The 14,700-nt window shown below is 48.5% G+C and overlaps 2 protein-coding genes across 3 annotated transcripts in view; one reads left to right on the top strand and one right to left on the bottom strand.

Moving 5' to 3' along the window:
* Positions 1 to 79: 79 nt before the first annotated feature.
* On the top strand, positions 80 to 8,139 carry GDF7 (growth differentiation factor 7). Its single transcript, XM_042862263.1, has 2 exons — positions 80 to 407; positions 2,012 to 8,139. The coding sequence occupies exons 1-2, from the start codon at positions 80 to 82 to the stop codon at positions 2,929 to 2,931; spliced, it is 1,248 nt and encodes a 415-aa protein (XP_042718197.1). The 3' UTR covers positions 2,932 to 8,139.
* A 2,759-nt stretch (positions 8,140 to 10,898) lies between these two features.
* LDAH (lipid droplet associated hydrolase) overlaps positions 10,899 to 14,700 on the bottom strand; it is a 106,730-nt gene continuing 102,928 nt past the window's right edge. For both annotated transcript variants that reach the window (XM_042891683.1, XM_042891675.1), the window contains one exon: positions 10,899 to 14,157. In XM_042891683.1, coding sequence (XP_042747617.1) covers positions 13,966 to 14,157 — 192 coding nt within the window. In that variant the 3' untranslated portion in view covers positions 10,899 to 13,965. The remainder of the gene's footprint in view (positions 14,158 to 14,700) is intronic.

The raw sequence follows: 14,700 nt of genomic DNA, 5'->3' as shown, positions 1-14,700 counted from the left end.
CGGCGGGCGAAGACGATGTTCAAAAGCGGGCGGGGAGCGGCGGCGGCAGCAGCACAGCGTCGAGCGCCGCGCCGCCGCCATGCGCCTCCGCGCCGCCGCCGCCGCCCTCTGCCTCTGCCTGCTGGGCGCCTGCCGCCTCCGCCGCGGGCCGCAGGCCGCCGCCGCTCCCCAGCGACCCCCGGCAGCCGCGCCTTCCTCCTCCTCCGCCTCCTCCTCCTCCTCCTCCTCCGCCGCCGCCGCCGCCTCCCCCTTCTCCTCCCCGCCGCGGAGGGACGGGGCGCTCCGCAACGGCACGGTGGTGCCGCACCGCTACATGGTGACCCTCTACCAGCGCCTGGCCGCCCGACGAGGCGCTGCCGCCCGCCCCGTCGGCACCGTCACCGGCTTCGTGGAGCGGCTGCGGGGCGGTGAGTGCGGGACCGGGCGGCGAGAGGGGGAGCGCACGTCGGGGATGTGCGCGGGACGGGGATGGAGATGGAGATGGAGATGGAGATGGGGATGATGGAGATGGAGATGAGCGTCGGTTGGGACGGGGCGGCGCGCTTGAATGGAGCCGTGAGCGGGACGGGACAGTGCGTGGGGATGGAGCTGCGTGGGGATGGGGCTACGCGTGAGCCCCGCGGGGCAGTGCGTGGCTGTAGGGTGCGGGTATGAGAAGGGCTGGGTGGAAGCAAGCGCGAGGCAGAGCTCCGATCCTCTCCCACCCGTGGCGTTGCCCATAGGGATGCGCCCACCGCCGGGATCGGGGACGGCACTGCGGCTGCGGTGCCCCGCGTTGGGTCTGTGTTTCTTTGCCCCATTCGTACCCGCGGATCCGATGATGTTGAGTTGAGCGGACACACATCGATCTTTTTTTTTTTTTTTTTTTTTCTCCCATGTGCGCTTACACGCACTGTGTCGTCCCGACAAAAGTTTTCGCGGGTGAAAAAAATAATTAAATCAGACCCTCTTGCCCTCCCCAGCTGGAATACAATGGGAAGCCGAAGGGAACGGCAGCTCCCGGCTCCCTCTGTGCCCGGATTCCCGCAGCCTCTGTACTCTGCCCGGCAGCGGCACTGAGGTTCAGCGGGGGAGCAGCCGGGCCGGGGCGGGGGGAGATGCTGCGGGGTGAGCTCTGCGAAGGGATCCCGTTATCCGGCCCCGCTGGAACTGCAGATTTGCTTTAAAAGAAAATAATAATTATTATTATTATAAGAAAGGACGGGGAGAAAGCTGTTTCCCAGCCGCAGCGCGGCTGCGAGTCGGGGAGAGTGCGGGGCTCGGGCATGGCAGTGTGCAGCGGTCCGGTTTCTTATTAGAGAGGAGAAAAGAAGAAACCTCAGACCTCATTCATCTCCCCTCCTCTCACCCCCTCCAGCTCTTCTTTTTATTTATCTATTTCTTTTTAAATTAACATCTGGTATATCAACGGTGCCAGAAACGGCACAAGTCTGCATTTGGGCTGTGCGTGCACCCCGTTGGACTCAATGATCTTTATGAGTCCCTTCCAACTCCGGGTATTTGCTGTTTCTATGAAAAAAAAAAAACAGGGACAAATTCAGCTTCTGGAATGCGCCCGTGTCAGACACCCCGAGGCAGCACCCAGTGCCTGCAGGGGACAATGGGATTTCCCCTGTTCTTTGCTGGGGGGACGCGGGGAGCGGGAGGGCACTCGCTCGGAGCCATCCCTCCGACCCCTCCTTCCCTCCCCGTTCTTTTTCCGCCCCTGAACGCGGTGACACCGCCGGGACAGAGGGCTGTTTCCCTCCCGCCGGGCTGCTCAGCCCTTCGCCCATTGCTACCATTCACTGCTTGTCCCGCGCACCTCCGTTACGAGCGCTCGGCTTATCCTGGCTGGGTTTGATATTGTGCCTTTTTTTTTTTTTTTTTTTTTCTTTTTTCTATTTCTTCTAATTTTTTCCTCTTTCCCCCCCCTTTTTCCTCCTCCTTTTTTCTTTTTTTTTTTTTCTGTATTCTTTTTGTATTTTTTTTCTTGTTCTTTTTGCATTTCTTTTTCTTTTCTCCCTCCCAGATGCCTCCCCGTCCGCCCCCGAGCAGCACTACCTCTTTGACATCTCCAGCCTGCCCGAGGCAGAGGAGGTGACGGGCGCAGAGCTGCGGGTCCTACGCTCCCTCCCTGCAAACCGCAGCCTGGCCCTGTCCCCCGAAGGCACCTTCCACCACCTGCTCCTCTCCACCTGCTCCGGTCGGGCCGGCGAAGAGCCCAGGCTGCTGGACTCCAGAGCAGCCGATGTTCTGGATGCAGGCTCCAGATGGGAGGTGTTTGACGTCTGGGAAGCGCTTCGAGACCGCAGGGAGAGGCCCCCAAAGGGCAAACTGCTGTGCTTTGTGCTGAGGGTGGTGTCGGATCGCTCGGGCCGCCTCCTGCCCCCTCGGCAGCTGGGATTCGGCAAACCCCATCCGCAGCCCCTTGAGCGAGCGCTGCTCGTGGCTTTCTCCCGCACCCAGAGGAAGGAGAACCTCTTCAAGGAGATCCGGGAGAGGATGAAGGTGCTGGGCGGCCCTCCCTTGCTGGAGCCTCCTGATCCCGGCCAGGAGGAGTACCCCAAGCGGAGGAAGAGGAGGACCACCATCGCTGCCCGCTCCGGGGGCAAAGGCCATGGGAAGAAGGCGAAGACGCGCTGCAGCAGGAAGCCCCTACACGTCAACTTCAAGGAGCTGGGCTGGGACGACTGGATCATCGCCCCGTTGGATTACGAGGCGTATCATTGCGAGGGGGTCTGCGACTTCCCCCTGCGCTCTCACCTGGAGCCCACCAACCACGCCATCATCCAGACCCTGATGAACTCCATGGATCCAGAATCCACCCCCCCCAGCTGCTGTGTGCCTTCCAAGCTCAGCCCCATCAGCATCCTCTACATAGACTCCGGGAACAACGTGGTGTACAAACAGTACGAGGACATGGTGGTGGAGACGTGCGGCTGCAGGTAGCAATTTCTGCGGCTCTTCCCCACCCCACCATGCCCCATTTTATATATGAATATATATATAATATATATATACATACACATTTTGGTGTGTGCCTTTCCAGGAGCCCCCTGTCCCCATGGGCTGCCCCGAAGGGATGGGGAAACCCTCTCTGTTCCTTTCTCAAAGTTTTGGGGCTTTCTGCATCGCCCTCGGGTTGGGGCGGTGGGAGCTTTTCTTTCTGCATGTAAGGACACCTCTTCAGAGCATCTGGGGAGAAGCAGAGTCCTGAGCTCCCCAGGGATGAGCTGCTTTGCTTGGGTTCTTATTTTTCCAAGTAATTGCTATAAAAAGGCCGGGCTCCAATCCACCTCCCTTTGGCAGCAGCTCCGTTCCTCCCTGCCTGCCCTAAGGGAGCCCGCATCCTCTGGGCAGAGACATTTAACTTGCAAAGAGCAGAGCTGAGAGGGCTGCAAATTGATAGGAAATGGGCTTAAATTGTGCCTTGAACCCCATGAAGCCTGGTATCAATTGTGGGATGCTGCCAGGTGGCTTTCTTTACTGAGCTGCAGCTTTGTGGCTCTGCTTAGGTCAGGGATGGGATAGCTTTGGGTTTGATGATTTGGTTTTTGTTGGTGTCCAAGTTGTTGCCTTATAAATATCAGTACTCAGCTATGGAAGTTTGCTTTTGGGGAGATCAATTCCTGCTGGAAAATGTTTTTTTTTTTTTTTCTATAAAGCTCCTCATCCTCAGAGATGTCTGAACAAAGGGCAGGCAGCCTCCCTGCCCCAGACCACTTCCTTGGGCAGAGGAGAGCACCCAGCTCTCACCCAACCAGCCCCCGCTGAGACAGTAAGACATCAGCAGGGCTCCCATCCTGTGTATCACTGCAGAGAGGTACCCTGTGGGACAATCCCAGTGTCTCTCCGTCCTCATCCCCCAGACTCCAGCAAACCTCATCCAACATCCCTAACAGCTCTTGTCCCACACCCTTAGCACAAGCATCAATCAGAGTGGGGGGATGCTGGCTCTGCAGTGTTCCCAAGCCCATCAAGCTTCCACATACCTGGCTCTTCAATCAGTGATGGTCTCCAGGTAGCTTTCCTCACTGCTGAAACATGTTTTCCTTTTTTTTTCTCCTTTCCTCCAAATATTTGCTGTAGTGGTTTGTGGGCAGTTCAGTATTTATATACACATACAGTTCCTGACAGCCCCACAAGTGGCCCCAGGCCCCTTCTTGCAGGACACAGAACCATGTCCACATTCGTGCCCCAGAGAGCAAAATTCTGGCTCGGTCACTGCAGGTTTGCAGCCTGGATCAACTGCAGTAAGGGAAAATGGGGAGGTCTGGGGAGAGCACCAGAGGCTGCTGCTGGCGGCAGTGCTGTCTGTGGATTTGCCCATTTGGGAATTAGTTGCCACTCTCCCCATTGGGCACCTCTGTTTTTTGGCAGAGAGCTCTTCTTTGGGCAGCCTGATGTGGGTGGCAGTCCTGCCCATGGCAGGAAGTTGGAAATAAATGATCTGAAGTCCCCCTCCAACCTATGCCTTTCTATGACTCTATGATAGGTGAGGTTGGCTCCTGCCAGGGGATGCTCTCTGGGGTATCACTGCCAGGACCCTATAAAGGCATTGAAACCACCCTGTGAAGAGGTATTCTTGATCCATCTCCTCTTGCTTGAGCTGATTTCTGAGCAGTATAAATAGGAGACGAGAGGCTGAAAGCAGACAAAGGTAGATTCAGTGGACTCGGAACGATTTGAATGGATAATTGCAGGTTCCCAATCTGCTGTATTTATACAGCCTTTCCAGGAAAAAAAGAGAGGGGAAAAAAAAAAAAAAAAGAGGAAAAAAAAAGAAAACCAAAACAGTTTCCATGCAGAGTATGTTCTCCTGGAGGATTTGTCTGACCTTCAGCACCATTTTTATCTGCAGGATGTAATTACAGCAAAGCTAGAAATAGCAAGCATCTGGAAAGGGCCGTGTACCTGCGCTTGGTGCTCCCTGTGTGGGGCAGCAATGACTTAGGGACAGGGAAAAGCTGCTGAGATTCAAAAAGGCTTTGACAGCACTGAGCTGGGACTCAAGGTGCGTGGTCAGGCCAAGGCTGGTGCATGGAACCTGTGTGTAACACCAGAGCCTGTGCTTCCAGCACCGCTTCACTGCATCCTGGAGACACAGCCCACTGGGGTCCCGAAGCAGGGGCAGATGGAGCGGCGATGTCCTCCTGGGCTGTTTGCTGATGCTTGGCACACCCATGAGGAAAAGTCTGGCAACCCCAAGCTGCCTTCTGCTCAGAGCTGAGCGGCAGCCGCTTCTGTGTGCGTTCGCACCATATGGATTTTAGCTCACATCTTGCTCGTGTGGCTCTCGCTGCTGGGGAGAGCAGGGAAAGGCCAGCAGTGATTTATTGGTCACACTCCCTTTGCAAAGCAAGCAGCCACTTCTGCTGCTGGCAGCCTCAGGGCTCTCTCCCACAAACCCTGAAGTGTGTGTTTAGTGGTGGTCACCCTGCCAGCTCCCCCAGAACCGCAGGCACGGGGAGCTCTGCCCCTCCTGTCCTCAGTGGGTCTCTGCTGAACCACGTTGGTGCATCTACTATGTTGTACCAGCCATAAGCTAGTTTATCTTTTCCATGACAGAACCAGCTGCAGTCAGCCTCTGAAGCTCCTTGTTCCTTTAGTGCCTTGCTGCATACATGAAAATGCACAGCACTCCCTGGTATTGATACTGTATCAGCAGTTGTCCTGGATGTTCAATAAATTATCAAAATCTGGAACTCCTGCTGGTGGAGGAAGACCAAAAAGAGCCCATCCTTCATCTCTGAGGATGTTTTACAGCCTCAGGATATTTAGGTTGTGCTGTTGCTCTCCCTTCTGCTGGCACCACTATTAGAGCAGTCCTGAATTTGCTGTGCTGTAAGGAGCCTGGGGGAAGGCATGGGCAGGGTGATGTACTTGTGTTCTGCTTCTGGCTGAGGTTGCCCAGAGAGGTGGTGGATGCCCCATCCCTGGAGACACTCAAGGTCAGGCTGGACAGGGCTCTGAGCACCTGATCAAGCTGTAGGTGTCTCTGTTCATTGCAGGGGAGTTGGACTAGATGGCCTTGAGGGTTCATTCTGACTCAGATAAGGAGCACTGAGATTTGTGGTGGCTGGGAAATGGAGAACAAGTGGGGAGAGGAATCATATCGTATTGTAGAATGGCTTAGGTTGAGGGACAGCTTAAAGCCCATCCAGTTACACTGATGTGGGCTGATTGTGCCCCACCAGATCAGGCCGCCCAGGGCCCCATCCAACCTGATCTTGAACACCTCCAGGGAGCACTTACAGCTTCTCTGGGCAGCCTGTTTCTGGAGGCTGAGGCCTACCAGCATGAGTTGCAGACATGGACCCACCAGGCTGTGGGTCTGGCTGGACTCATGGTGGAGAGAGTAGAGGTCCTGCTCACACATTCAAGTGTTTTCCCAATAGCAGATGGAAGCATTTGGGTCTTCTCACTGCTATGCTGTGTTATGAACCTCCACCGATGTCTTCATTAGCAGAGCAATAATGGAAATATGGAGCTGGTTAGGGCCTGGCCACTCTGGGTGCTGTGGAATTGGCTTTGATCTTGGCTATGGGGAGAGATGGCTGTGTTCTCCATAGTGCTGTTCCACACAGAACCTTTTCTGCTCCCACAGCCCTACCTTGAAGAATCATTATGGTTGGAAAAGATCTTTAAGATCAGTTAGTCCAACTGTTCACCTACCATCAATATTGCCCAATAACCACATCCCTGAGAAGAGAGAGGAGGGGAGCAGGAGGAAAAGACCAAGAGCCCCAGCTGAGGGCTGAGAACTCACACTGGCTGGGCTGAGAGCTGTGAGGTGTTAGAGAACTTCCATGGGGCAGGAGAAGAGATGGCACCAGGCTCTGGTCATTGAGGAGGTGCTGAAGAGACATGGTCCAGTTGGCTGTGATCAACTGAGAGTGGGGCATCTTCTTTGGGCAGGAAAAGGTGATCATGCAGGTTTAATTCACCCCATGTGCTGTCAGTAGGTTAACCTGTAGGATTAAATAATGCATAAAAGAAAGATCTGAGCATCTGAAGTGCCGTACCTTTGTAAATCAAGCTCTTGGCCCTGTGGTTTGGGGGCCTGACTCCAAAGGCCTTTCTGTGCATGGAAGAGCTGCTCTATTTGTGGTGCTCCCCAGCTTAGATGCAGCCTGGGGCAATGTCAGTCCTTGTTTATCCAGTCTGCTAAACTAGCACGTATCCTACCCTTGCCCGTTCTTTTTCTGAAGTGAAGACTATCTGGAGCTCTTTTTATGACAAAATGAGCCTCTCTGCTGGTCAGTCATGGTTTTATTTATGTCTTATTTTCTTTGGTTAGAAAGGAAAATATCAGTAAATGAAAAAGGACTCAAGTTTCCAATAGCCGTATCTGTAGTAGTTAATTTTTTTGAAGCAATACTTGTATCCCTGTGTGTGCCTCTAACCTTTCCATGTATTTGTTCAGCTTTGTCAGGTCTGAGCGTGAAGTATCTCTGAGAAGATAGCTCTGTAAGTGATGGTGTAAATGCATTGTTTGTATGTATTCTAAAGTTTAAATGGATTGTACATATTGGATTGTAAATGAACTGTAAACAGCAATCTATATTTTCTTGAATATATTATATAGCAGTATATATTTGTTAAATAAGTATTCTTGTATACTCTTCAATAACCTTTTTAATATTTTGTACAGATAAGTTTATTAAATATTTTATTGATAAATAGACCTCGGCAATAGTTTTTCTTCCTAAGACTTGTGCCTGTGTGCCAAAACCAGATGGCTCATTTCAGAGTACCTTTCCTAAGTCACATCGGCTTCCTGGGCTACTGAAGTTACTAAGGCAAACAGTGAAAAAGCCGTTCATTTTACAGCACTTTCCTTGGCAAGCTCAGGTATTTTAGAAAGGGAAAAAAAATGGGAGCACACTGAGTGTTTGCAATGCGTTTCTCATCAGAAGAGGTGCATCCCTTTTCTTCCCTGTCTGTTTGAAAATACTTCTCCTGACTTGACCAGGAGCAACCCAGCTCCAGCCAACCAAGCAGAGTGCTCTCCATTAACCTGAACACAAAAATGTAGGAGCTAAGGAACACTAAGTTGAAGGGGCAAATATGACAACTGGAAGAATCTCCCCTGCTCACACTGTGCTTGTGACCATACAAAACCCTTTGGATGGGTTTGACTTGAGCCCAGGTCTCTGCCCCGACAGGTGCAGAGGGAGTCCAAGGCGATGGCCTTCCTAAGGGATGTACCCAGTCTACTCACACCTGGTGAAAACATCCCTGTAGGAAACGAGGATGAAATGTTGCATTTAAAAACTCGGGGAATGAAAAAGTTCGGGGGAAAATGCAGTAGAAGAATATTTTAATTCCACTTAGATATCCCTGGTATGCATGATACATGTCCTACTGCTCTAGAGATTAGATATTACTAAAATAGTATTTTTATTATACAGCTTCTAATTAAATATATGTTTTGTTTTTCTCTCACTCTCCTGTTTCTTTCAGTCAATTTTTCAAATATATATATATATTTATATAATTTATATTTAAAAGCTTAATAAAGCTCAATGGGATATGAAAACCTTCTGCATACTTAAGTGAACTTCAAAAGTTATGGGACATCCAGGACACAAGGCATCTGTAAGATGGGGTTGTCTCTGTGTGAAGCACATTGAGGGAGGGGCTATGAATAACTGCGTGCCTTTTTTCTCATCCACTTTCATTCACAAGGACCTTATAGGTGCAATGGCAGAAGTTTCAGGCTGAGCTTCGTTAGCATGGCTCCTGCAATGGACATTGCCATCACCAGTGAATGAATGTGATAGGGTTAAGACTAATCCCAGTACAAATCACACAGTAGATGTAGATTTGGAGTAAGACACACTTGGAAGTGTGGAAGAAGTCTTCATGGCACCAGGTATAGGTTTCAGCCAAAACCTCTTCCCAAAACCAGGAGGAAATATGTGGAGAACTGATGATGGAGGTTTGTCTGAAGGACTCTGGAGTTAATTACTACAGTGGTGGTATTTCCCAGGCTTTCCCTTCACAGACAGATGGCTCAGCTGGAGAGAGAGGTGCTCCAGGGGTGCACGGGTGACACACCAGGCACGAGTCATGGAATCATGGAATCATAGAATGGCCTGGGTTGAAAAGGATCACAATGCTCATCCAGTTTCAACCTCTCTGCTGCGTGCAGGGTTGCCAACCAGCAGACCAGGCTGCCCAGAGCCACATCCAGCCTGGCCTTGAATGCCTCCAGGGATGGGGCATCCACAGCCTCCTTGGGCAACCTGTTCCACTGTGTCACCACCCTCTGTGTGAAAAACTTCCTCCTAATATCCAACCTAAACCACCCTTGTCTCAGTTTAAGACCATTCCCTCTTGTTCTATCATTATCCATCCTCTTAAACAGCCGTCCCATTTTCTGTTTATATGCTCCCTTCAAGTGCTGGAAGGCCACAGTGAGGTCTCCCCGGAAGGAGTCTGCTTATTGCACCCTCATGTAATTATTTCCAGTACACCTCTATGATGAGAGCAGATGATCTTAACACTTCAAAACATATACTGTCAATGTTTTTCCCAATTCCAAGCCACCTGGTCTTCATACAGAAGGATTTACTCAGGATGGTGAGGCACTGGAACAGCTGTCCAGAGAGCTATGGGTGCCCCATCCCTGGAGGTGCCCAAGGCCAGGTTGGATAAGGCCCTGGGCAGCCTGAGCTGGGGGGCAGCAAGCAGCCCATGGCAGGGGGTTGGAACTGGGTGGGCTTTAAGGTCTCCTCCAAACTCCACCATTCTGTCATTTCACCTAATAAATGAAACACGGTATTTTAGAGCTGGGGACAGATTGTGTTAAAGTGAGTTTGATCAAGTACTCATCAGCAAGGGAAATGAGGGGCACTCCCCTGCTGCCTCTTCCAATGTCGGTTGCTTCAAATGGGATGGCCAAAAATCTCCAGTATTGGACTGGCAAACACTGCACTGCAGGATGAGTCAGATGCCTTAGACAACACTCTGCGTTTCATTAGCTACTGCAAACTGTTAAGAAACCACAACACAACTGCATGTTCCTGCAATACGTGGAAAGGAAAAACCGAGCCCATTTACTATCAGCATAAGCACTTGAAAACAGTCTCCAATTAGATGTCCTCCTGCCTATGCCATCTGAGCATGTGTATTGTTTCATAACTTCTGTGTGATGCTACCGAGCAATGATTGCTCCTGGCAGCTGGGTTGTATTTCTGATACAATCTTTTGCTTGCAATAAACCCTCTCAGCTGTTTCAGAAATCTGTTTGTATATGGCTCCTGGTCACTTCTAAATGCTCTCAAGATTTTTATTTTGTAGAGGTGCCAGAAAAGAGAACGTTTACCTGTAAGCAATGAACCTCAGCAACGTACTGAGGTTGGGAGTGTGAGCTGTGACATGGAGCAACATGTGTCTGGCCATTAGCTAGACCAAGTACAGGGTTGGGGGGTAGGGGAGTGGGTGCACATACAAACACATGGTCTGTAAAACCAACACATGCATGACTTAACTGCAGAAAAGAGATGATCGCTGCGGCTCATGTATGCAGTGTCTCCTGTGTAGCAAGAAACTGATGTTGAGCTTGGAGTCCAGCTCCAAATTCTACACCATAAACAGTGGGAAAGCACTCACCCTCCCAGAGGGACAGCCCTTCGTGGCCTGCAGGCACTATAGCTCGGAGCAGCAAACATTGAATGGAGGGAGCAAGAGGAAACGCTGATTGTTTTGGAGTTGGCTCTGGATAAAAATGCTTCAGTGTGTCAAGTTTCTACCACAGACTTCTTGTGAGTTTAGATATCTAAATGGCAGGTGAAATTTGGGCTTAGGCAAACATTTTTCTAAATTGTATTTTTGTAAATGTAATGAGGGTGATAAATGGGTGGTAAAGTCACTAAAGGTGAGGGTGATAAAGTTATTAAAGACTTGAATTCCATTTTACAACAAATGTCTTTATTTTAGTTACTGGATTTGTGTACTTATCATAAAAGGTATCGATCTAGCAAAACACGAGCATGAGTCCAAGTCACTGCAGCTAGCAGGTTTACTCACGTGGTGACAAAGCACAAAAGTGTGAACGACACAGATCAGATGCTACTGCATACGGTCAATGCATTTGTGATAGGATTCCCAGTAATTCTAAAATAGTCTAAGACAGGCAGATTACACCGGGTTTTCATGGCAAGTTGGAGCATTTGGACCACAAGCACTTCTGACACTCTTTGCCTCGGGCCATGGCAAACACCACTGGATTCCCATCATGTGAGATCTACTGCTCTTAGGAAACACAGCTGTGACAATCAGATCCATGCTTTTTTTTTTTTTTTTTTTTTTTTTGCAATGAACAGAGTAGCAAATTTTCTTTGCCTTACAGTAACAGCTTCAAGGAGGAAGGACGCAATTGGATCACTATGGTTTCAATCATCTTAGAGAAAATTCATTTAAGAAAATTGTAAGGCATCATCCTGCAGTTGATCTGGTCACCGCTGACCAGGTCTCATCTCAGTTTAGGTCTTAATGCAGTCAGTAGGATTTATAACAGATTAACGTTTGTATAAAAGGAACACACAAGTACAAGTATTGCTAAATTAATTGCTCATACAAAGTATACGAATAATGCACTGTAAACAACTGCCTCTGATAGGTACTTCAGTTCCCGGGCTGTAATAGCTGCTTGTCATCTTTGGTTAATGCAAGATTTTTTCTGTCCTCCACTACAACAGCTGAATTTTTACAGACTGATTCCGTGCTCAATTCCCAATTCCACGCATTGCAAAGAACAAATGTTTTCTCCGACAGTATCAATGTGTAAACCAAACTGACCAAACTGATTGCATTCTTTATGTTGCTAACCTACACACGCGCATTACGTGTGTGTATAAACATGTATACAAAGATGTTTACGTACACACATAGATGCAAACACACATCCTCACTGCTACAGGGAATGCCCAGGCCAGCCAATGCACTTTGCATCTGTCAGTAAGAAGGATGCCCAACAGAACTGCATGCCAACACCTGGGGGCTGCTAGACCAGACAGACGGACACACAGACACACAGAACTGTGGATTTCCAAAGCGAGCACAGGAATTGTTTCAATCATCACTGATTAGAGCCCTGAGGAAAGAAGGAACGTCCCAGGGCTCCCTGCTAACCCGAATCAGTTGCACAGGCACAGATTCTTCACTTTGGACACATCTGATAGGGGTTTCAGCATTTCTGCCCCAAACATCACTGTCTGTTTTGTTATGTGGCAGTGTAGTCTGAAAAGCCACTGGCTAGTCTCCAAAGGCAAACTGCAAAAAAGGGCACTTAAATCCACTGGCTGTCAGCAGGTTTGAGAATTGGTCCACAATATCCAGAAACTGAATTCTACACATTGCTCTAAATAACAGTAAAAGAGTGAAGTGGGATCTAGAGAGAAGTGGATGATGTGCATACAATTGTGTAAGATAACCAAGGAGTTAATCACTCAGTCCTACAGCAGCAGAGAATGCTCTCTAGCACCGTTCTCAGTAGTACCACATTAATACTGCTAATTGCTTGTGCAAGGTAGATACTTAATGCATCATGTAAATTCATTTGGTTGCTAGGACAAGACTTCCTGTCACTATGTTCTATAGTGTTTCTATTTATTTATCTCTTTATAAATGTCTCTACTCTACAGGGACTGTTTCACAGGTTCACAGGTAGAAATCCTTTCCTGATTGCACTTGGCTCTGTTCTCCTTACTTATGTTGCTTTCATTTCTAGCATTAGGCTTTAACCTCTTGTATTATCACAACTTGTATTATCACAGCTCATAGAATGTTTCTGCATTTTTTTTTCCCCTATCTGTAAAGGAGAGGGATGAAGAAATGTGAGGAACAGAATACTTGTCATCAGTGTAATACAGATGGGACCTGGTCCTACATACTAATATTTCATGCACTTTCATGGGTGCAATGATGGCAGAACAGCCATTTTCTCACTTATCTAATCCGTGGCTTGGCAGAAAAATTCATGCTTCAGTCCTTGGAGCAAAGAACTGAAATTCAGACATGCATCAAAAGTGATTTAATTCTTCAAAGTTGCTGAGCAAACACCATTCCCACAGGCTTCATTATGAGAAGGACAGCTCAGAGAGCTAGGACACTTACAAGTAGTTACACATGGATTCTGAATCCACTTCAAACTCGTAACACTGGCACCTGTGACAAGGCTCCTTTACTTTCTTTACAATCAGAAAATTTGAACCAAAGGCTCCAAATATATTCCCCAGCTGAGAGGCCACACTTACCTTACGTTATATTTAACACACCGTGGAGTTCTGGCAGCACTCTGAGCCCCATCTGAGATTTGGAGGATCTTGTCTTCACCTCATCTTCACATCTCCCTCATAAAAAGCCTGACCTCAGCCTGATCTCTGAAGCCAACAGCCCTATCCCACCCGAAGGAGATAATGCTGGGCCCTGGGCTGTTCTGGCTGTCTATTACTCTTGCACTCACTACTGTGCCAGGGATACACAGAGATGAAATGGGTGGAGAGGGTCAGAGGTTTCAGAGCACACCAGGATCAGTTCCCACAGGGGAATTTTTATCCATATGGAGTAGCATGATATTTCTTTTTAAACCAGACCAACCGGGCTGCCCTAAATCCAGCCCTGATGTCTCTTCAGCAAGCAGCTGAGGTGGCAGTAACTCAGCTGCACTTCTAGTCAGTCAATCTAGTATCAGTGTTGTCTAGAGTGCTAGGAGACAATAAATATCCCACACTTTTCCAAGTCTTTCAGAGTGCTGAAGACACAGGATCAAAGTACATCACCATTAAATCGATAAAACTATATTTTGGACCAGCCAGTCTCTCTTTAACTTTCTCTAAAACTTCTCAGTAGAAAACAAGCCATAATCTGTAGTAAACAGAAAAAAAAAAAAAAAGATAGGACAGACTCTCTCACAAAAAATTACACGTTCACAAAATAATTACATCGTTTTCTTGTTAATCACTGAATCGTTGTTTATAATTTGGTCAGATCATCCCGTAACCAGTCCGTAATCATGGCAGCCATCTCCTTGCTGGCATCCAGCACGAACGCATGGCGGAGCCCTTTCTCACAAAGTCGAATGTCCCCATCTGGAAAATCCATTTTGATCTCATCGTAGTAGTTCTGTGGACACCAGCTGTCTCCAGTTCCATAGTAAAAAATCAGCTAGAAATCAAAGCATATCAAGCCATTAATTAAAGTTGCTGATGAAGCAACAAATACCCAAGCAAAGAGCAGTGAATTATTTGGAAAGAAGTGACACTTCACAACCCAACACATACAGTGAGAAATAGCAGATTGGTAACTCTTGCTTATTTTCAAGTCTACAATTACAGTCGAGTCAATTAAATGGGCTTCCAAAAACAGAGAGATCTGCTGACAAAGGTCCGGCTGTTCTGAGAAACTTGTTACCATGGACTAAGTATCTTCTTGTTCATCACCTTCACCTCTCCACAGATATGCTATTGTATTTTCACTAGCTATTTGCTATTTGTTTTCTATAATAGCCTTCTAACTTCTTAGTTATATAAGAAAATTGAGGCCATATCCCAGCTGAGTGGACTAACCATGTTTATTTCTTTCTTTCTGAGTATGAACAAAGGGAAAGCAAGAGGTTCCTTCACATCTGTGTAGCTCGTTCTTATTGGCATGTCAGATGTGGTCTCAAAACATCTGCCTGATTAGGGAATTAGGTGGTGGAACAAGTTT

This window comes from Lagopus leucura, unplaced genomic scaffold (genome assembly GCF_019238085.1).
Source record: "Lagopus leucura isolate 7727_CA_CO unplaced genomic scaffold, USGS_WTPT01 Super-Scaffold_73, whole genome shotgun sequence".
In the NCBI taxonomy this organism is placed as follows: domain Eukaryota; kingdom Metazoa; phylum Chordata; class Aves; order Galliformes; family Phasianidae; genus Lagopus; species Lagopus leucura.
Note: the sequence above shows the minus strand (reverse complement) of the source record. Positions and strands in the feature narration are given on the sequence as shown.